The sequence below is a fragment of the Sphaerodactylus townsendi genome, linkage group LG01, assembly GCF_021028975.2.
Source record: "Sphaerodactylus townsendi isolate TG3544 linkage group LG01, MPM_Stown_v2.3, whole genome shotgun sequence".
Classification (NCBI taxonomy): domain Eukaryota; kingdom Metazoa; phylum Chordata; class Lepidosauria; order Squamata; family Sphaerodactylidae; genus Sphaerodactylus; species Sphaerodactylus townsendi.
In genome coordinates, this window is record NC_059425.1 from 20,210,510 (window position 1) to 20,233,677 (window position 23,168).

Sequence of the window (23,168 nt, forward strand, 5' to 3'; positions counted from 1 at the left end):
CGCACCTCTCATGTGATTTGTTTTGTGCGTTCCAGGGGAAATTGCAATCCGGGTGTTCCGAGCATGCACCGAGCTGGGCATCCGGACGGTGGCTGTCTACTCGGAGCAGGACACGGGTCAGATGCACAGGCAGAAAGCAGATGAGGCCTATCTCATTGGCCGGGGGCTTCCCCCAGTCCAGGCCTATTTGCACATCCCAGACATCATTAAAGTTGCCAAGGTAAGAAGGAAGTGCAGTCCACAGCTGGATGTTCTAAGCTTAACTTATCAGCGTTTGGCTGTTGGGTGTCAGGGTGCGCTCACTTGCCATCAAAGGGATCCGGCAGGGGCGAAGATTCACTCCTGTGTGTGGGGGGCGGGGGGGAGTTGACCCTGCCTCTCTGATAAGTTACTGGATCTTTCTCTGTATACTCTTGCTTTTATTTGATGCTTGCAACTGTAGCTAACTAGAGGCAACCCTGGCGCCTTCCCAGCAGGGGAGGGCGGCAGGTGGCTGGGGATTATCACTGCGCAGGCCTTGATATGCTCCACTCCCAAACATTCCTTTTTTCCCCAACGAAACTTTCTCACATTCTGTGAGAATCCAGGAGGGGGATTTCTGACAGGAATTCTAGGGGATAAAGACAACTGTGTTTCCATAGCTCAGCAGAACTGGCTTTGCCAAAGCCAGGTACTTGCTGGGATCCGTAGAGACTTCTGATTCAACATCACGGGTCCGCTTATTGTTTCCAGTCCCGAGACCTGACATTGGCCTGTAATGCTGGAGTATTCCAGGCAGTGGGAGCGTTAAAAGCATCTAGCCACCCACATGAAAGCCATTGAGTTCAGCTCCCAAGCAACATTGATGTGAAGCATTTGTGTGCTGCTTTCAAATGTTCCAAGCGCTTCACATGAAGCTGTTTTGCAGAGAATAAGCCCATTGGTCAGTCGAGGTCAGTGTTTTCCGCTCTGGCTGCCAGTGGCTCTCTAGGCTCTTTTAACGTTGCCTGCCACCTGATCCTTTTGATTAGAACTGCCGAGGACTGAACCTGGGACCTTCCGAATGCGAAGCTGATGTTGTACTACTGAGCCATAGATCCTCCTCAAGACTTCATATCCCATCTCTCTGTAATTCTTACAGCAACCTTTTAAAGTAGGGAGGAGAGCCGACGTTGTGGAGGGGTTAAGAGTGGTGTGTAATCTAATCTGGAGAACTGAGTTCAATTCCCCATTCCTCCACATGAGCGGAAGACTCTTATTTGGGGAACTGGATTTGTTTTCTCACTCCTCCACGTGAAGCCTGCTGGGTGGTCTTGGGCTAGCTAGTCACAGTTCTCTCACAACTCTCTCAGCCCACCTGCCTCACAAGATGCCTGTGGTGGGGAGAGGAAGAGAAAAGGAGTTTGTAAGCCACTTTGATATGCTTTAAGGTTGATAAAAGTGGGGCATACATCCGAATTCCTTCTCTTCTTCTTCATGATAATCTAAAGTAGGCGCAGATGGGAAGCTTAGAGTTTGTATCTTGACTATTTAATGGCAGAGGTGAGATGTGAGATGCTATGATTCATAGCTTCGTCCCTTAGCCATGGGACCACAGCAGCTCTCTGTTTCACAACTAGCAAAAAAAATAAAATCACAATTTCATCATTTATCACTGTAGGGTTAGCATAAATACACCTTCTCGATTTTTGAGGTTAGATTGAATGGAAACGCATCTAAGGCTTACCAGAATCACTTCCAGCAAGCCATAATGACTCCTTCGGTAAGCAGAAACCATCCCCTGTTCTGACCCATTATTGGCATCTTTGGCTTCTTACCCTGGTGACCCAGGTTTGCTGATCTATGCATGACGTCTGCTAATCTGTCTCTTGGCCAAACTGTTGAAATTACGGAATGTTCATCGACATTTCAGAATACTGAGAGGTGTGAATCTGTCACAGAACGTTGACGGTTCAGTGTAGCTGCTGCGAAAGTTGCAAGCCTTGTATCTCCTCCCCAGGAAGCCTTGTTGAGATAGAAGGAAAGAGGCAGACTTAGGAGCTTGGGGACACTAGTAGGAAGTAGCGTGTTTGGCAGGGCAGCGGAGATGCAAGTAGCTGACAACCCAAAGATGGATCAATGATGTGCTGTAGGTTGCAAGAGCTGTGGGCAAGAAAGAAGAGCCAGGCGCCCTGTGTGCTCGCACCTTACTTCCTTAGCTGCTGGTCATTGATTTTTCCATCTCTTTGATGTACAATGCATGATCCGATGCCAGTTGATCACGGTCCTTATTGATAAAAACTGCCTCCCGATCAGCATAACGGATGGTGTCAGGGTCCCTGTCAAGCCCCATGTAAAGAAGAGCCCTTCTTTCTGATTTTCGCAAGCTGTTCATTAAATCAATCGGAGGCTGCCGGATTGGAAGCAAAAGGCATGCATTAGCTGCCGAGCCCAGGCCCGCTTTGTTCTCTCTCTTTTCATGTTCCCAACAAAGCCAGTGAGGAAATGATCTGCTAACGAGGAGCTGGCTTTTCAGGCTTGGAATCGTCTCTGTTTGATGGCGGTATGGCCGGAGCACTGCCTCGTTAATTATGAAATACTTAGCACAAAGATTAATTTGCCGGGCAGGGAGAGGCGGACGGAGTTTCACCAGGGCTCCATCCAATCCTGCGGGTTCACTTTATGGCTCTGCCAGTGGGTGGAAACGAAGGGTTTTCTGGTTTTCTGTTGGTGGAGGCTTCTGTGTGGTTTGGAAATGAAAATGAGGCATGAGAGCAGCCCCACATTTGTAAATCTGCAACCTGGATGCATCAGAGGCAGATATTTCTAGTACAGTCATTCTTCCCGCATTGCGACTTTCCAGATCATGGGTAGAAAGTCGGCACCCTTCCCACACCAGCCTTGTGTGGAACGGCAAGCCCCTGCTGACCCCCTGGATGCTGCCAACCTGACCATGGGGTGAGCAGCCCCGATTCACCGCAGAGGAGAGTGGAGAGGAGGCAGGGACTGACGGGCAGGGGATCAGTCAGCGAAGACAGGGCCTGCCCAAGAACTGGGAGTGCAGGTGGTAAGCGGAGTGGAGGGGTGGAGTAGTAGTTTGGATTTATACCCCACCTTTCTCTCCTGTTAGGAGATTCAAGGTGGCTTATGAACTCCTTTCCCTTCCTCTCCCCACAACAGACACCTTGTAAGGTAGGTGGGGTTGAGAGAGTTCCAAAGAACTGTGACTCCCCCAAGGTCACCCAGCAGGAATATAGGAGTGCTGAAACACATCTGGTTCGCCAGATAAACCTCTGCCACTCAGGTGGAGGAGCGGGGAATCAAACCCGGTTCTCCAGATTAGAATCCACCTGCTCTTAACCACTACACCACACTGGAAGACAGTGGCTAGGCGGTGGCATCTGTTTTATGCAGCTGTGCACATTGCGGAGGGCTCTGTGCTCCTAAATTTCACAATGTGGGAGGGACAATGTATGTTTTTATCCAGCCCTTCTTTCAAGAAACTCAGGGAGACATTCATGGTTCTGCCTTCTTCATTTTATTCTCTCAACAACTCTGTGAAGTGAGTTAGGTTGCGAGAGGGCATGACTCCAGGTTTTCAGTGAGCTCGAACACACATGAAACTGCTTTATACTGAATTGGACCATCAGTCCATCAAATGCAATATTCGGTTTTCTGGTCTGCGTGGCCACGGTCTGGTAATTTTTGCTGCTGACGTTTCGCCTGCATCTATGGCTGGCATCTTCAATGGTATGTCATAGAATCATAGAGTTGGAAGAGACCCCAAGGGCCATCAAGTCCAACCCCCACATCATGGTGTGTTTCTCTCCGTGGCACAGAAAGGAGCAAAAGCTGCCAGACCACAGCCACACAGACCGGAAAACCCACAACAACCTGTTGATTCCGGGCGTGAAAACCTTTGACGATACGCTGAAAATTTAGTATTGTCTTCTCAGCATGGCTGCTACTCTCCAGGGTCTCAACACTAGGCCTTTCCCATCACCTGATCCTTAGTGGAGATGCTTGGAATTGAACCTGGGACCTTCTGCATGCCAAGAAGATGCTCCACCACTGAGCTCTCCTTTCATAGCAGGGTCTACTACATCCTAGTCTAACTAGTCTAACTATTCCCCATGCTGGCACTCTACTTGTGTTTCTTGCATATTCATCAATGAATCATGTAATTTGTAACTATGCTCAACCATATTGAGTGTGCCAGTAATGTTGCGTTGAATAATCTGTGCAATATCCCAGAAAGGCCAGAATGGTTCTCCCCATGATTGCTGAAGACTCTTTCTTAAGAGTGAGCAGCTTGCCTAAGCCCACCTGGAGTCTTTGTGGCAGAGGCAAGATTTGAACTGAGGATACCCTGGGTCATGACTTGCAGTCTAAGCCCACTGACTTCAATGGGCATAGACTGGAATAACTCCTGTTTTGGATTGCGCTGTTAATCTCCTGACCACCCTGCCACAGCATCTCTTGATTTGTTTGTAGTTGATTGATCATCAGCCTCTTCAGCCAATTGACTGAGCTTAACTTCAGTGTTGCTACATTGTTGAGATATTGAACAAAAGCAGAAGAGACTTTGCTAACTGATAAGTCAAAGTTTCCTGTTGCCAGGAGGGAAAAGCTACTGTTAATAACTTTTATTTCTTTTGGTTCCTCTTATACTGGGACAACAGGACCAAAATAGCTATTAAATCTGTGCCAGTCGGGCCCTGAACCCGTAGCCTTCTGTGCATCATCCAAAGCTCTAGATGATCACTGTTGTTTTGGCTTTGCATTTGACATTTTCTCCTAAGAACTCAGGGTCAGGTATATGATTAGTTCTATTTTCACCACTACCCTTCAAAGGCTGAGAGGTGGGGGGTCCAAATCCCAGGTTTAAAGCTCCACAGCTTCACAAAACTTTGTGGCACCAGAGGGATCTAAAGCGAGACTGCCCCTTCTTTAAGTCCAGAGATTTGCCTACTGCTCTGTGAAAGTGATGTGCATCACAATGACATTTGCACACTTAATTTGTTTCCCTGGAGCTGCTGAATGCAACTCTGTGTATTCATAGTCAGAATTTACCCCGTTGAGAAGCCAGTCCTCAGTGGCACAACTGTTAGTTTGCTGCTATGTAATGAACAGAACCTTGAAGGAACTTTGGCCCTGCTTTGATAACAGCCAAACTCTTAGTTTGGTTCCCCTCCTCCTCAACTCCTTGATTTCAGCGTGGTTGTTTTCAGCGTGGTAGTAGTTAAGAGCAGTGGACTCTAATCTGGAGAACCAGGTTTGCTTCCTCACTCCTACATTCTTGCTGGGTGACCTTGGACTAATCACAGTTTTTCTGAGAACTCTCTCAGCTCTACCTACCTCACAAGGTGTCTGTTGTGGGAAGAGGGAGGGAAGGAGTTATTAGCCCCTTTGAAACTTCTTACAGTTGAGAAAAGCAGGATATAAAGACCAACTCTTCTTCTATCCTAGGTGCTAGATTGGCTTTTGGTTTGAATTATTTTTAACTGTAATCCTAGTCCTATTACTATGCTTCATTGCAACATTTTTCCTCCTGTGAGTGTCTCTGGGAGGGGATCCGATTTTTGCCTCCACTCTTCCTTCTGCACACCTGAGAGAGAGAGAGTGATGATGATGATGATGATGATGATGATGATGATGATGATGATGATGATGATAGCCTTTATTGGCATTCCAAAATACAATAAATACAATAAAACAATAAAACAATAAAACAATTGTCCATAAAAGACAGATAGATACAGCAGCCATTCAGAGTCTCATCAATAGTTTAGTCCAAATGGACTCATCAAAAGTGCCATTCCTATACACCTCTCCATAGACCTGACTGAAAACCCACCAACAGAGCCCAGGCATCACAACAGCATACAGTATCAACACTCCACTATAAAACACAGAGTTTGTTAGAGTGGCACCTAACAAGGGATAGGGGGCAAGGAAATGGGCAAACAATTGATTTGACTCCCATAGGTTGCCACCGCCTTCAGTTGTCACTCACTCCATCTAGCAATCAATAACAAAACTACGACATCCCTCCATGAGAGAGAGTGTATGTATGTAAAGTGCTGTCAAGTTGCAGTCAAGTTGCAGTCATCTTATGGTGTGCCCATGGGGTTTTTGAATTAAGAGACTAACAGAGATTTGAATTCCCACTCTCCCGTGGAAGCTGGCTGCGTGACCTTGGGCCAGTCACACACTGTTATCTAACCTACCATTCAGGGTTGTTGTGAGGATGCAATGGAGGAGGGGAGAATGATGTGGTAAACCACCTGAAGTCTCTCTTGGAGAGAAAAAATGGGACATAAATGTCTAAGTCCATCCTGTTTACAAAGGACCTGCTTAATACCTATTCATAGGCAGGAAATTTCTAAAACCCAGTGCCAGGAGGTAGTATGAAGGGGGACCTTGGCCTTTATGCCCTGTTGTTGTTGGACTGTGCTGTTAAGTTGCAGTCAACTTATGACAACGCTGTAAGGTTTTCAAGGCAAGAGTCAGAAAGAGGTATTGCCATTGCCTGCCTCTGCGTATCAACCCAGGACTTCCTTGATGGTCTCCCATCCAAATACTAACCAGGGCTGACCCTGCTTAGCTTCTGAGATCTGATAAGATCAATGAACCAATTAGGTCAGAGCTGACTTGTTGTTGGCCCTCCATAATTATTGGTTGGTCACTGTGTGAAACAGGATGCAGAACTAGATACAGCACAGGTCTTATCCTTCAGGGCTCTTCTACTGTTACATTCTTCTACCTCTGGATAGGCCACAAGCCTATCCTGTTGTCCCTGTAAAAATGCCATTCAGATTTCTGTTATGTCTGCACATGGAGATCCCATTTATCCATCATCACTAACGGCCATTGATGAACTTTCCCTTCTCTGTGAATTTGCCTAATCCTCTTTTAAAGCCAAATACACTTAACGCTAGCACCACCTCCAGTGGCCGTGAACTCCATAGATGACTTATGGCCTCATCTGAACAGGAACTCATGTTGCGTCTGCCTGATGCCAACGCCACATGAAGCTCCTGGATTTTACTATTATAGAAGGAGAAAAAGTTCTCGCTGCTCCCGCTCTCCTCACTATGATGTTAAAAACCTCAGTCATGTCCCCCTAAGAGATGTGCCCTGGTCCAGTGCTGAAAAAGAGTCTGGGTCATCAGATGTATGCATCCACATTGCCACTAACTGACAGAGATTTCTGTTTCTCTCCCAATTTCCCCCTGTTTTTCCTTCTCTAATGTACCATCTCTGCTTTCTCCAGGAGAACGAAGTGGATGCTGTCCACCCCGGTTATGGCTTCCTCTCGGAACGCTCAGATTTTGCCCAGGCCTGCATTGAGGCTGGTGTGCGATTTATTGGGCCCAGCCCTGAGGTGGTGCGCCAAATGGGTGACAAGGTTGAAGCCCGCGCCATCGCCATCAGCGCAGGTAAGAGTTGCACCGCTATAGAGCAAGGGCTGTGCCTGATTGGTAGTAGCGATTGTGCCTTGACCAATAATGAGGCAAGATTCTCGTGGGGGAGGAAAGGCTACAATCAGTTCAGGAGCTAAGACTGCCCCTCACCTATGTGTATTCATAGCCCAGTGCTGAAGTAATTTTTAAAGGCAGGAGCAGGTTATCAGGCCTGGCAAAAAGCCCTGATTTTTCATCATTCTGAATATACCAGGAAATACAGTAATTGCTTCATGTTGGATGGGAGCCATTTTGGATATGCATAGAAGTGTCTTATTTATTGCTTCACATCTGGGCTAGATAGAAGGGGCTTGGCCAAAGGTGGGTTGTTAAAGTAAGAGAGGTGGGGTTAAGTGACCAAGACCACCAGGTCCTTCAGAAAGTATGTTTTGTCTTGGCTCTGGATACTGGGAGTGGGGGCATCTCATAGCAGGGGCTCTGGGTCTGTACTTTCTGAGCAAGGGCAGTTTGTGAGCTGAGGAAACTGCTCATTTCTCTGCAGCGCCACCATTGCAGATGGCCAGAGGGTGTATTGCAGCTTTTAGTCGAGCCAGAATCCAATGACCCGAGAATAGGGACTCATCTGGCTAGGCATAACTGCTTGTTGTGGCTTGGCTCCTCTGTCAGAATAGTTTGTTGTGCTGTTCAGGATGTCCTGAACACCAGCATGGCATAGTGGTTAAGAGCAGGTTCACTCTAATCTGGAGAATCGGGTTTGATTCCCCGCTCTGCCACTTGAGCTGTGGAGGCTTATCTGGTGAACCAGATTAGCTTGTGCACTCCAACACATGCCAGCTGAGTGACCTTGGGCTAGTCACAGTTCTTCAGAGCTCTCTCAACCCCACCTACCTATACTTGCTTGATAGGCACTGTATAAAGTTGGGAGTAGTGTAGCTCAAAGAGGCAACCTTCAGTGATAAAGAATGCAGAGAAGAGGGTGAAAGCAGATTTCCAGAATGGAGCAGCAGTTGTATGGAGAGCATTGAATCTTTGCTTCTTCCCTTTCTAGGTGTGCCTGTAGTCCCTGGGACAGATGCCCCCATTTCGTCTCTCAATGAAGCTCAGGAATTCTCCAACACCTATGGCTTTCCCATCATCTTTAAAGCTGCTTATGGCGGAGGAGGACGGGGGATGCGAGTCGTGCGGAGCTATGAGGTACAGTTGGGCCTTCATTTATTTGCTCCCTTCTCTTATAGCCCACCAGTCTCGCCAAGATTCAAGGTGGTTTGCAGAATGTACAGCAGTTACACTGCTGAGATCTCCACTGAATTGTGCAATAGGACTAGGCTTAGAGACCTAGGCAGCAATGCAAATGAAAACAAGGCATGACATGCCAGAATGCAGAAAGAGTGAATAATAATAATAACTTAGATTTATATCCCCCCTTTTTCTCCTGTAAGAAGACTCAAAGGGGCTTACAAACTCCTCCCCCCCCACAACAAACACCCTGAGAGGTGGGTGGGGCTGAGAGAGCTCCAAAGAACTGTGACTATCCCAAGGTAACCCAATGTCAGATTCCCTGTTCAGACAATAAATCACTTGATGGGTTCAAGGCTTTTATTGAAGACATGTCTGGAACATAGAAAGAGAATTCAGGCGAAAACCGTGCCAAACTCTTGATAATATGAATGTAAGATCCCCCCCCCCCCCGAGAAGCAGACATTTCACATTGTCTGGCCTGGAGGCTCTTCCCAGCCGCAGAACCCCAAGGCCACAGCTAGAAGTGGTAATACTCCACCTGCAAAAGTGAAAGCAATTCCCCACCCCCAATGGCACCATCATGACATTCAGCTGGCATGTGTTGCAGTGCACTGGCTAATCTAGTTCCCCAGATAAAGCCTCCACAGCTCAAGTGGCAGAGCGGGGATTCAAACCCTGTTCTCCAGATTATAGCGCACCTGCTCTTAACCACTACTACACCATGCTGGAAACAAAGGAAGATGACAGTGCAGTGGAAGGAATGTGGTAGTTGCAAAAAAAACCATTGCAATAGAGAACGAACGTGTTTCTTTCCTTGTTGCTTTGGCCCTCTGTGCTGTTGGATCTTCCCTCTGGCTCCTGGGAGGGGAGATCAGGGTAAGGAATTCCATAGAAGCAGAAATAAAAGGCTCTTTGGTGAAAAAGACCGTTTATTCAGACATCTTAGAAAGCTCAAGTACACGCAGTGGCAGGAATGACACTTCCCGCCAGAAGCACAGGTTATAACTCTATCCATCCCATCCCCCTCCCGGCTTCCCATGGGAACGGAGACCTCACCTCATCTCCGCCGCGAGAGATATCTCGCACGATGAAGCCGGCCCATCGCCTCGGTTGTGGAATGTAATTCCGCGTCAGGTTGCGCTGCCCTTCCCATCAACACCATTGAAACCTTTACACTCAGCCTTCTTAAAGAAGACCCTCCCCCCCAGGTTTATGCGGAAAAGCTGATTGGAAAGCAGAAACAAGGGTGGGGCGTCAATATTTTCGGAACCATAAACCCCATTGATTATACCCAGAGGAATATCCCCCCCCCCAAAGAGACTAAATATTGCAAAGCGCCATGATTAAAGCGAGAGTCCAGGATAGGCGTCAATTTACGTAGATGCTTGTAGCCATCAATAATAGTCGATTGGGGTCCCTCAACGCCGGTCGCGCTGCAGGCATCGAGGCAGGAGCCTCCTTTGAGTAAAACTGGAATAAAGACAGGATGAATGTTACTAAGAGAGTTAGAGCCAAATCCAATCGGGCAGTGACATCATTAATCACTTTAGTAATCTATAGGAAGAAAGGTCCTACCTAATCTTTTGCCTAGCTCTTTGGTAACAAATTTATGCACGCCTCTCTATGAGATTTTTGGTAGACAAATACACCCAAAAGCGCTACCACGAGAGGGAAATCCGAGCGGTGCTTATCCGCTTACACAGCTTTGCCCAGGAGTCCTTAGCCTGTTGTGGGCGTTCTGGACCCCATTTCCACCCCTCGCTAGGATGAAATCCATTGTTGAAACTCTGGAGGAGGATCCAAAGCTGCTGCGGTAGTTACGCAGCTTGACGGCAGGAAGGGATACCAGGACACAACTTCAAAGGGGGTTTTCTTTGCATTGCTAAGGAACCGCATTGTTATAGAAGTACTGCATTCGCAAACGAATGAGCTCGCACTACCCGTCTTGGTGGTAGCAGGGTTATACAACGCGTAAATACTGCTCCTAGGGTTCTGTTCGATTTCTCTTCCCACTCACCGGGCCACTTTGAACGTGGTAGGGGCGGCGATCGCCGGGCTGACCCCTAACAAATTCCTAAAAGGCTTCCAGAACTTTGAAATGAATTGGGGCCGCGGTTAGGAGACCACCTTAACGGGCGGAGGTAGACGGTAAACATGTTGAATGAACAGCCGTTGCCTACTTAGGATGCGGAGGGATGGAAGCACATGGAATAAAATGGGCTTGTTTAGAAAATAAGTCAACCACTACCCATGGAGCCGTGTTGCCATGACTTTCGGTAAATCTGTAATGGAAATCCATGGAGATGATGATTTCCCAGGAAGGAGGCCACTGATAGATGATTTCAACAGTCCATACGGCTTTCCTGGAATGTTTTTGGCTTCTGCACAAACAGAGCAACCTTTAATATATGCCTCAATGTCCTTATGATTGCAGCGCCACCAGAACTTCGGACGGCGGCCAAATGCAGAGTTTTCAGAAAGCCAAAATGTCCAGCCGAAGGGCGATCGCGGCAGGCTTCGCTAAGAACCCGCTTGGCGGAGGGAGCAGATGCCAACCTCCCCCACCATGAAACTCCATTCTCCAACCGCGAATTGGGAGTCACCTTCCTCCAGCTGAGGTCAGGCAGCCCCGCTTCCTCGAAAGTTCCCCGTGAGAAAGGAGAGACGAGACTGGGAATGGGCGGTGAAGGGGAGTGGACGCCTGAGATCGGGTGACAGCCAGCCCCAACTGGGAGGGAGAGAGAACAGTGCGCGGAATGTCTCGTGAAGGCAGCTCCACCCCCCCCTCCTCGGGTAGGCGAGCTGCCAGCCAGTTTATTATGGTTTTCCCGGGAAAAAAATGGACTGTGAAAGAGAAGCGAGAAAAGAAACGTCTAACGGAGTTGTTTTCGCATGACATCCTGAGGGGGGTGGAAAGAGCGCTGTGGTTCTTTGGTGATCCGACCAAACCTAGAAAGGGGTGTTTAGCCCCTCCAGACAGTGGCGCAAGTGGAGAGTGCTACTTTGACGGTCAGTAGTCTCCTTTATCTCCCCACAGTCCAGTTGAGTTCAGCACCGAGAATTTCTTTGACAAATAAGCACATGCAGAACCAGTCTACCATCTTTATTTTTCTGCAACAGGGCTGCCCTAAGCTTTGTCCTGAGGCATCCACGTGAACCACAAACGGAGATCTGGGCCAGGGGTGCTTTAGGATGGGTTCGCGGTAAAAGCAGACTTTAAAAGAGCTAGAAAGGCTGTTTGACATTCTTCAGACCAGGAAAGTAAATCAGGCTTCATGGACAGTGGATCTTTACCCTTAGTGCGTAAGAGGTCTGTAGGAGGGAGAGCCGTTCAGTCCAGCTTAATGGTGGGCATTGTAAGAAGTCGACGCGATGAAATTAGCCAAAACCCAGAAAAGATTGGAGTTCTTTACGGTTGGTGGGGCAGGCCATTGATGGAGGCCAAGCACAATTTTAGCAGGATCCATTTTAAGCCCTCGAGTGAGATCCGGTAAACCCAAATAGTCCAATAGAGGTCTGGGTGGAAGCATAGCATTTGGAAGAAGCTGGCAAAGAGAGAGTTGTTGAGCAAAGCGCCCCTCAATACTTCCCGAACCAATGCTTCATGCTCTTCCATGGTTTGTGAATAAATTAAAACGTCATCTAAGCATACCACAACTCCCTTGTACAATAAATCATTAGGAGAACCGTTCGATAAGGGCCATAAAGCCCGGGGCCCCACTTTAACCCTAATGGCATTTATTAAAGTATTCAAACTGTCCAAACTTTGTATGTTAAACGCAGTCAAGTGTTCATAGCCTTCAGCAATTCTGACCCTGTAGTAAGCTTCTTCCTCAAGTCCAATTTAGTAAAGATCGCTCTTGCCCAATGCATCCTAAGAGGTCCTTGATCCAAAAGGCAAAGGATATTTATTGGACAGGGAGACTGCATTGAGACCTCGATAATCTGTGCAAAGCCGTAAAGACCCATCTTTCTTTTTTACAAACAAAACGGGAGCAGCGTGTGTGTGTGTTTGGTAGTTCACAGATGAACCCGCTGAAATGGCGAGGTTCTTGTCCAAGGCACGCAGTTCCTTCTCCTCATTGGGACTCATATACGGTAGAATTCCCACTTTGGGCAGTTAAGCTTCCGGCTGTATAACGATTTTGCAGTGAAAGTGTCTCTATGGGGTGGCAACTGACGCATTCTCTGCTAACTCCCTGAAAAAACTCTGGCTAGATCTTGAATGTACGTTGGGATGCCAATAGAATCGGGAGCAATCGCTGATGAAGCCAGAGAGGGGGTGTGTCAGGAGAAGCTGAGTTTCCCCCCCAATTCATGTGTGTTCACCGCAGGGAGTGGCCAGTGAATTCTAAGATCCTTTCTTTCCAAATGAACTTTGGTTCATGCAACAATAACCATGGCATGCCCAGAACTATGGAGTGTTTAGATACTGGCTTCAAAATAAAAATCCACTTTCTCCCAATGGTCGGTATAGCGAATCACCCAGAACCGGGTTGTGTTTTTTTGAACTGGGCGGTCCGTAACCGTTCTCGAGGGCTGCCGCCCATTTGGGTGAATGGTATGGGCTTAGCCAGGAATTTGGTCCAGACCACTAGCTCCTCTGCCACCTGGGGCCGCATTAAGCAATGGAGCAGCCAGAATCCGCTGGGCAATGAGGCTATAATCGCGAGTATGCTTAAGCTGGGTTGGCCATGAAACGCTTTGACAGTAATGGGAGCCCTGCCTTCACTCACCGCGTCAGGAGGCGGACCCGTGTCCCTGGGGGCTGAAGCCAGGCAAAACAGCTGCTTCCCCTCCACTCCGGATTCGCTAGCCGATGACCGCTTTAGATGAGCCCCGCCGGGCGGCCCCTGATTTCGGCGTGGTGGCTTGGCAGATGGGGTTAGCGTGGCTGGAGCGTTGGTTTTGTTTCTTCGACAGTTGGCGCCAGGATGACCTGGTCCTCGCAGTAAAGACACACAATCCCAGTCGGCGACGGCAGCTCAGAGGTGGTCGGTTAGGTGGCTGGGCTTGGCTTGGTGGGCGCAGTGGCAGGTTTTGGTAGCGCATGGCCCGCACGAAATATTCCGCGAGGCGCCACCTGGGATCCTAACTGGATCCAATCAGCAACAGTCGCGAGGAACCCTAATTAAAAACACCGCTTAATGCAGCTTGCCGCCAACAGCATCCGAGAAGTATTCGCATTTCATGCCTCCGTGGCCACTCAGGAGGAGTCAGAGCAGCCGCCCGCCACCGAAAATTCCACGGGCAAATTTTGCAACGAAGCGGTTGCCCTGCTGGAATAGATTTTGATGGTGCTGATAGCTTCATTTTCGGCGCTCGGATCTTGGAAGCGCTACGGCGCTTAAGGCTGTTGAGGAATGCGTGGCACCGCGGCGAGAGTCTTCATCTTAAAAAATCCGTCAAAGAGTCACAAACCAGTCGGCTGCTGCCCCATCCAGGACTGAGCCGAAGGTCCGCATTTTTTCGCTCAGATCGCATAAATCATCACTTAGTGTCCTCCGCGCATCGAAGGTAAGATGAAGTAGGGGGGAGTTTGGAAGCGGTCCCATCCCGAAACGGGCAGGTATCGAGGGCCCGTAGTAACCCTTTCCATCGCTCTTGCGCTACCGCAGGCGGCTGCGATCTATATTGAGCAGGCTAGGCCGGCAACGGTTGCCGCACGGAGGCCGAATCGGTGGCGGTATTAATGCCGGTACGCTGGCGTTCCGGGTGGGAGCTGGTCCTTGGAAGGTGGCAGGGCCCAACAGCTGCTGCTCCTCTTAAGCGCCGGGCAGTATCAGCGACAGCGAGAACTCCAACTTGGGGCTTCCTGGTCTGCTGCTTCCCTCAGTTTCCTCTCAAGGCAGCCCAACTCTCTCTCCTTAAGTGGTCAATGCATCCCTGAGTGCATGCAGAGCTGCTTTTCTCGCCCACTTAGCCAATTACGTCAGTCCGCTAATAGCTGCAGTAAGCTCACTTTGGCGTGCGCCAAGCGCCTGAACGCCAAGGCCGCTGTAAATCCAGTTTGAGTGTTCCAGGACCTTGATCATGGACTGGACCCAGATCCTGGGCGCATATTGTCGTTGGAAGCCGCATCTTTTGGCTTCTTCGAGTCCAACTCGAAGTTGGACTTCTTTGGCGCTGCTGTTCCCGTCCCTCAGCAGGTTTGGCTCATTTGCTGTGAGCTGTGCCCGCTCCTCCTCCCATAGCTGGCGCTCCACGGGTCCATGCTTCTTGGGCATCTACGCAGTCGGCCCACTTCCTCATCCCAGTTCTCTTCGCCGATGGGAGAGGAAACTTAGATCCGCTGGGAGTGCAGGCTTTCCAGGACTCTTCGATACCGCCTGGAAGCCGGTGACATCGGAGACACCGAGCCACCGGTGGTTCCCCTGGGGCACCTCTCAGGTGCAGCCGCCGACCAGGATCCAGGGGGGGGTCCGATCGAAGACGGCACGGACAGTTCTCCCAATCCCAGGTTTAGTCCCAGTGTCCTTCGACCCGGGCCCCAGTGCTGTGCCCACCGTGGTTCTTTGGGAGCATCACCAAAATACGCAGTCCAGGAATCCGCTCAACGGACTCCTGGGTTAAGCCGCATGAAAGGTGGTCAGCCCGCCTCCTCCATGACAGGTTGCATCCTGAGGTTTGTAATCCAGTTTAAAACGTGGTAGAGATCCGGATCCACAGGCTAAGGCCATCCATAGACGAAGCCCAAACGACTCATGTAAATCCTCATGGTCGCTGCAATCACGTCCCTCGCTCCAACAGGAGTAAAGGAAGACTTCGCGCTGATACGATGGTGATCGGAAAGGAAGTCACCAGCTTGAGGACCCGTTCTCCGCCGGTTCCTCCAGATCCAGAAGGGGAAAGGTTGGAGCCCTCTTTGGGGGGCTACCGCACCCAGCCTTCCCAGAAACTTATTCAACCTCTCCATGCCAAGACACCAGAGGTCCACTGCACTAGGGATATAGATGAATTAGGATTCCTGCCACAATGTAAGGAATTCCATAGAAGCAGAAATAAAAGGCTCTTTGGTGAAAAAGACCGTTTATTCAGACATCTTAGAAAGCTCAAGTACATGCAGTGGCAGGAATGACACTTCCCGCCAGAAGCACAGGTTATAACTCTATCCATCCCATCCCCCTCCCGGCTTCCTACATGGGAACGGAGACCTCATCTCCCGCGCAGAGATAAAGTCTCCGCCGATGAAGCTGGCCCATCGCCCGGGCTGTGGAATGTACTCAAGGTTAGGCGGCTGCCCTTCCCATCAACACCATTGAAACCTTTACAATCGACCCGCTGCCCTGTTGTTTTGTAAATGTTGCCTCATGGTCCTCCCCTTGGAGACAGGGTGCATTTAAAGTGCTTAAAAACCTTTCCGTTTGTCCTTGCTTCAAAGCGGCCATGTCCTGCTTTCCTAGGAATTACAGTTCAGAAGAGCTCACGTTGTGTAAAAGAATAATATTAAAATCCAGCAGCTTAAAAGGTGAGAATTAGAGAAGCAAGACAACAATGACTGGCCGCAACTCAGCAGGGCCGATAACGTGGCCGCTCTCCAGAACTCCGCAAAGCAAGCTGAATTCAGAAAGTTACTGGCTGGCACCCAAATTTCAGGCCAACCTCTTAGTGCGGGGGGAGAGAGTCTTCGAAATGTGGTGACTGTCAGAAAATAAAGACCCCAACCCCTGTCAGAACAGTAAGAGATATTTTTTCTCCCTCTCCCCAACCTTTATTGCCAGTGCATCTAATAGATATTCAATCTCTCCCATGGCATACTTAACTAAAGCATCAGTGCCTAAACAACAGAGGACCTTTACATTGGCACTGTGCCAGGGCCTCCTCCTCTCTGCCAATACAGGAAGACTCCTTATCAGGAGAGAAAATGTCCCTCTGGATCTGAGCACATAGAAACAGTTGAATATGTGCTTCCCCACTCTCAGTTTTGCAAAAATACTCCTATTAGTTACATTTTGCCACTGTCGTATAGATTTCCACATCACACAGAACAGTTTTATATTTCTGTGTTGCTTACAGACACCAGTCCTGATATAACTTACAGTGTGTGCATGTATAACAGACCTCAAAATATTGTCAAAGGTTTTCACGGCTGGATTCAACTGGTTGTTGTGAGTTTTCCCGGCTGTGTGGCTGTGGTCTGGTAGATCTTGCTCCTAACGTTTCGCCTGCTTCTGCGGCTGGCATCTTCAGAGGTGTATCACAGAGAGAAGTCTGTTATACACTGTGTCCAGACATATAACTGGGCACAGTGTATAACAGACTTCTCTCTGCAGTACACCTCTGAAGATGTCAGCCACAAATGCAGGCGAAACGTTAGGAACAAGATCTACCAGACCACAGCCACACAGCCCGGAAAACTCACAACAACCAGACCTCAAAATACATCACAGGATAGTCTGTGTAACACAGTAGGTTTAGTGACTTGATAGCTACAAAGTTGAATATAACAATTTTAGTCTCTTCTAATACCTATTTTCCTTTTAAGTTTTGACCCCTTTTTCGTACTGATGTATACTGTTTCAGTATGTTTTATCCCTTGTGTACTATCCTTTATTTAATTTATCTTATGCTGGTCTATGACTGTAATAAACATTTGATTTGATTTCCCATAAGGAAGAACTTTTTAAGTTGTTCGACAGGGCTGTTTGACAGTGGAATTCACTATCTTGGAGAGTGGTGGAGTTTCCTTCTTTGGAAGTTTTTAAACAGAGGCTGGATGATCATATGTCAGAAGTGCTTTGATTGTGTCTTCCTGCATAGCAGGGGGCTGGACTTGATGGCCCTTGTGGCCAAAGGAAATACTCCTACCAACATTGTGGATATATTGTTGGCCATTGGCTTTCAAAGGGGATTAGATAGATTCAAGAAGGAGAGGTCCATAAATGGCTACTAGTCATGATGAGTATAGGTAATGTCTATGCCCCCTTCCACACATGGAGAATAATGCACTTTCAATCCACTTTCAATGCACTTTGCAGCTGGATTTTACTGTGCAGAATAGCAAAATCAATTTGCAAACAATTGTGAAAGTGGATTGAAGGTGCATTGTCCTGCATGTGTGGAAGAGGCCTCAGAGAAGTAAGCCCCTGGATACCCGTACCAGGAGGTGAACATCCTGCCCTCTATACCCTGTTGGTTGACCCTCCAGGACAACTGGTTGGCCTCTGTGTAAAACAAGATGTGGGACTCGATAGACCAATGGTCTGATCCATCCAGGCACAACTGAGGTTGTCTGTTTCACCTCTTCCAGCAGGGAGACCCAGTGAAGGGCCTTGATGAGGATCTAAACAAGTGGGTCTGTTTCTGTGGGAGCAGACAGTCCTTCAGTGATGCAGGACGCAGGCCATTTGGAGGTTTAGAGGTTATTCCTCTTTGAAATATTCAGAAGCCGATAACAGATCTTGTGATAAGAGGAAAATTAAATCACTGTTTGGCAGAACTGTTGACTTCGCTCTTGAGCTCAAGGGTTACACCACCTTCCTATGATCTTGAGATGCAGAGACAGGATTCATGCTGGGGTTCCAGTGTGATGATAGCGGGGCTGAATCGAAGGCTAACTGTGGAGAGGAGGAGAGTGCAGGAGACTGATCAGTCTGAACAGCCAGTCCCAGAAGAGAGGAGCAAGAAGTGTAATCGTCTTGGCCCTCAAGCACAGCCTTGTTGTCTCTGACCAGTAAGAGCCTACCAGAGTCTCCAATTCCTCTGATACCTAAGATATTTTACCTGGGAATACCAGATTTGAACCATCTTCATGCCAAGCAGTGGCTCTCCAGCAACTCAGGAGAAGTACTAGATCAGTGGTGGCGAACCTTTGACACTCCAGATGTTACGGACTACAATTCCCATCACCCCCCCCCAATTGGCCATGCTGGCAGGGGCTGATGGGAATTGTGGTCCATAACATCTGGAGTGCCAAAGGTTCGCCACCACGGAACTAGATCCTTTTAACTGGCCATGCTGGGGATCGAACCAGGGACCTTCTGTGCGCCCAACAGATGTTTGGCCTGTGAACCGCAGCTCCTCCCCTGAGATGGTAGCCTGTGCTCAAGTCTGGAGGAGGAGGCAGGAAAAGGAAGGGGGCAACTTAGGGAACTGTTTAGGAGACACTGGCGAGGGAGATACCTGGGCAGCCAGGTATGGCTCTTGTGGAGGAGAGCTCTGAGGATCACACACGGAAGGGAGGGGGACACCACCTCCCTCCCTGGGTTGTGTAAAGTGCCGTCAAATTACAAGCGACTTACAGCGACCCCAGCAAGGGGCTTTCAAGACAAGTGAGGAAATAGTTTGCTACTGCTTTCCTCTATAGAGTCTTCTTTGGTGATCTCCTGTCCAATGCAGACCCCTCTTAGCCTCTGAGACTGGGCTATCCTGAGCCTCCTTCCCTCCCACCTCTCTTTTTGTCCATGCCAATATAGCTAACACAACAATTGTGGAGGTGCCGTGGCTCAGCTGTAGAGCACTTGCTTTGCATGTCAAAGGTCTCAGGTTCAGTCCCTGGAATCTCCAGTTAGAAGATCAGGTAGGAGGTGATAGGAGAGATCCCAAGTCCCTGGAAAGTCGCTGCCTGTCTTAGAGAATACTGACCTTGTATTGGCTAAGGCTCTCCTGGCCAGAATCAACTGGCTGTTGTGGACAACATTTGCTCCTAATGTTCACCCACATCTATGCCAACCATAGATATGGGTGAAATATTAGGAGCAAAACCTACCAGACCATGGCCACAAAGCCCTAAAAACCCACAACAGCCAATACTGATCGTGATGGACCAAAGATATTATAGAATCATAGAATCATAGAGTTGGAAAATCCAACCCCCTGCAATGCAGGAACACACACTCAAAGCACTAAGGCAGCTTCATGTGTTCATGTGCGTGCATTTTCTCCCTTTAGGAGCTGGAGGAGAACTACACCCGGGCATACTCTGAGGCCCTCTCTGCTTTTGGGAATGGAGCTCTCTTTGTGGAGAAGTTCATTGAGAAGCCGAGACATATTGAAGTCCAGATTCTAGGTAAGCGCGCGCGTGTGTGTGTGTGTGTGTGTATTTTCCTGTGTTACTATTGGAGCAAAACAAAAGATACTAATGGGAGGCTGGGCAAAGGGGAGGCCAAGCTGACCGCTGGGCTTGAGAGCCAATTCACAGGGCAGCTATGACCACGTGGCCAGATTCTTCCCCGTCCATGCTTTTGTTATCCCCAGCTTGCAGCAAACCTATTGTCAGGGCCCTTTTGTGTGCTGTCAAATAAGCTTACCGCTGCTTAACTCTCTGTATTTATTTTGGTATGTAACCTTTTCTGTTCCTGCCATTCAAGGCAAGTATCTTACGAGCACAGTGACACCAGGAAAATAAATGTGCATTTGTGCCCGAAGAAAGGGAACTTCTGTCTGATATGGCATGAGAAATGGAAAATAACCCCACGCAATGAATGTTGTGTAAAAACAGATAATTTATTCTGTGTCTGGAGAACTCCCAGCAGTATAAAGTAATCCAAAGAACGAGGCTTGAAAGCACTTGTACGGAAAAAGCTTGGCTACTCTTTCAAAGTTTTCCCAACTCCTCTGGGGGATTTTTCGGGGTCTGCACCGAGCGTGGGAGTGGCCTCTCCTCCGGAGGGCTTGCAAAACTTCCCCTCTCTCCCTTCTTGGCAGGTGATGCATATGGAAACGTGGTGCACCTGTACGAGAGAGATTGCTCCATCCAGAGGCGGCACCAGAAGGTGGTGGAGATAGCACCTGCTGCCCACCTGGACTCCCAACTGCGCTCCAAGCTTACCAATGATGCCGTCAAGCTAGCTAAGCAGGTGAGCAGTGAAGAGCATGGCATTCCTGAAGAGATCTTTGTGTACTGAGAAGGATGGGAGTGGATTCTGTGTGGCTTAGCCCTGGGGGCGGGGGGAGGGCTTTGGAGGAGCTTCCTGGAAGCCTTATTGAGATAAGGCACTGTATCCTCCTTCAGGCCATGTTCTGTAAGGATTCATGCTCTCAGGCTGGGGATCATCACCTTTTGATGATCCCTGGCTCGAGAGACATCCGGCTGGCTTCCATAAGAAGAAAAGAAGAAGAGGAGTTTGGATTTATATCCCCCCTTTCTCTCCTGTAGGAGACTTAAAGGGGCTTGCAATCTCCTTTCCCATCCTCTCCCCAAAATATACACCATGTGAGGTGGGTGTGGCTGAGAGAGTTCCGTAGAGCTGTGACGATCCCAAGGTCACCCAGCTGGCATGTGTGGGAGTGCACAGGCTAATCTAGTTCCCCAGATAAGCCTCCACAGCTCAAGCGGCAGAGTGGGGAGTCAAACCCGGTTCCTCCAGATGAGAATGCACCTGCTCTTAACTGCTACGCCACGGCTGCAGCCCTGGCTCCAGCCTGGTGGAACAAGCTGCCAGGCGAAGTCAAGACCCTGCAAAAGCTATCGCAATTCCACAGGGCCTGCAAGACTTGGCTGTTCCCCCAGGCTTTTCCATCTAGCCAGCCGGATTGAATGATGTAAGACCATCCCCTTTCAGCCTCCAGGGAGGCAGGGGGAAGGAGTGGGAGAAGTGGTGACCGGGATCTATGTTATCTGTAGCCATTGTTGTTGTTTATTAAGTGTTGGAATTTTACTGTTTTTAATATTTGTATTGCTATTTCAATTAGTTTTATTGACTGTATATTTTTATGTTGTGACCCGCCCTGAGCCTTGCGGGGATAGGGCGGGATATACATTTGATAAATAAATAAATATAAAAATAAAGGTGCGTGGATGAGGATTAGTAGTCTTCAGGACAACGGATAGCTCCTAGCAAGGGCCAGGTGCAAGATCTCTGGTTGCAGGAAGCTTCAGCCCTGCTGTGGAGCAAATGGCCAGGAGGTGAGTGTGTCCCAGCCCTAATTCTCTGTGTGGTACTGCTTGGAGTTCAATTGTCTCCATCCTCTTCTGGAGGTGTGCAGATGGAAGGCTCCTGTTTCTCCTGGCCAGGGTCTACTGGAGGTAGGCCAGGGTCTGCTGAGCTTCAGGTAGTTTTGAGAATGTATTCTCTGAAATGCAGGAAAGGGGGTGGGGCTTCAACTCTGCAAGAGCAAAGAGTGAAGGAACCTCACTGTTCCATCATCCAGTCAGTGACGTAGGTATAGATTTTTTATGGGGTGGATTCCGTGACTGAGGGCTTTCTGGCTGTTCCATTCCATGCATTGTTTCAAGCAAGCTGGACATGTAATGGGAGAGGTTTGAACCCAAGAACCCCCCACCCCTTACCTACGTCCCTGCATCCAGTCTTCTGACCCCACTGCTGATCACAGTCTTCTGACCCCACTGCTGATCACAGAGGGTCAGGGTCCTGGAACCTGATCTGTTGCACTAGGAAATGAGATATGAGAATTTCAACCAATATTTAAATTGTAGAAGTCTTATGGGGGAAAGACCCTCAGAGAGATTCCCATCTCTGATTTGTAACAACTTGACCTCCCTCTAGCTTTCTAAAATCTATAACTGAAAGTGTCCATCCCCAAAGCAGGTGGAAAGCCCGCCTCTTCCTACTCCCAACATGACTTCAAGCACCAAGAGAGGGTGACTTCACCTTTTTGACTTCACATTTGACAAGCTTTAAAAATTGCAAATGGGTTGGAGAGATAGCAATAGGGAAAATCTTTTTTGTAAAGCCAGAATTTGGACTCATCCAATAAAATCAATAAGCTGTAGATTCAGAATGGAGATAATCACATAATGCATCACTAGTGTGAGCAGTGAAGAGACAGTCCTTCCCAGCCCTGCTTAGATGGCTTGAAAAGGGAACTAGACAAATTCATGGAAAAAGAAAGTGTATCAACATTTGTTAGCTAAATGGAACCTCCAAATCCAGAGGTAGCTTACGTCTGAATACCAGTTTCTGAGAGACAGATAACAGGGGAAGGTTGCTGGTGGATGTATCAGAAGCATCTGGCTGTTTGAAATGAAATGATGGACTAGTTAGACTTATCTGATGCAGCGAGGTTATTTTTACATTTCTGTGCACATAAAAGGCTCAAGGTTCAATCCCCAGCGTTTCCAGTTAATAGGATCAGGGCTCAGAAACAGCCTCTGCCTGAAACCCCGTGCAACCTTTGCTGCTCAGAAGATGCAGGGCTGAATTAGAGTGACTAATGTTTTGACTGAAGCTACACAGTATTGGGGGGAAAGTTCTGTGTCTCTGTGGTACTTTGCATGCGAATAGACCCACATCACATCCTGGGCATCCCCAATGAATAAGATTTTCAGGTATCAGACCCCGGAATTGCCTCTCTATTGCCTGTCCCCTCCGTCCCCTTGGCCTTCATCTTCTCCCCGGTCTCTGATTGCTCTCCGGTGGCACCTGTTGCCTGCCCTTTGCTCCATCCACTGACATCAGTATGGAGTTGGATGCGGGGAGGATAGGAGAACTGGCTTAATGTCATCTCTATGGTTCATTCAATGACAGGCTCTGGATTTTCTCAGTTAATGGAATGAACATCGAAAGCCAGTTCTAACCCACACCCCAAATGCCCATAGCTTTATTACCCCTGCAGTCTACTCCCTCCCCCGCCCTCAACTAC

General features: G+C 48.6%; 1 protein-coding gene across 3 annotated transcripts in view; it reads left to right on the forward strand.

Moving 5' to 3' along the window:
* Window positions 1-23,168, forward strand: part of PC (pyruvate carboxylase) — a 473,075-nt gene that overhangs the window by 112,108 nt on the left and 337,799 nt on the right. For all 3 annotated transcript variants that reach the window (XM_048512904.1, XM_048512913.1, XM_048512922.1), the window contains 5 exons: window positions 36-220; window positions 7,235-7,400; window positions 8,434-8,579; window positions 19,515-19,632; window positions 20,271-20,422. In XM_048512904.1, coding sequence (XP_048368861.1) covers window positions 36-220; window positions 7,235-7,400; window positions 8,434-8,579; window positions 19,515-19,632; window positions 20,271-20,422 — 767 coding nt within the window. The remainder of the gene's footprint in view (window positions 1-35; window positions 221-7,234; window positions 7,401-8,433; window positions 8,580-19,514; window positions 19,633-20,270; window positions 20,423-23,168) is intronic.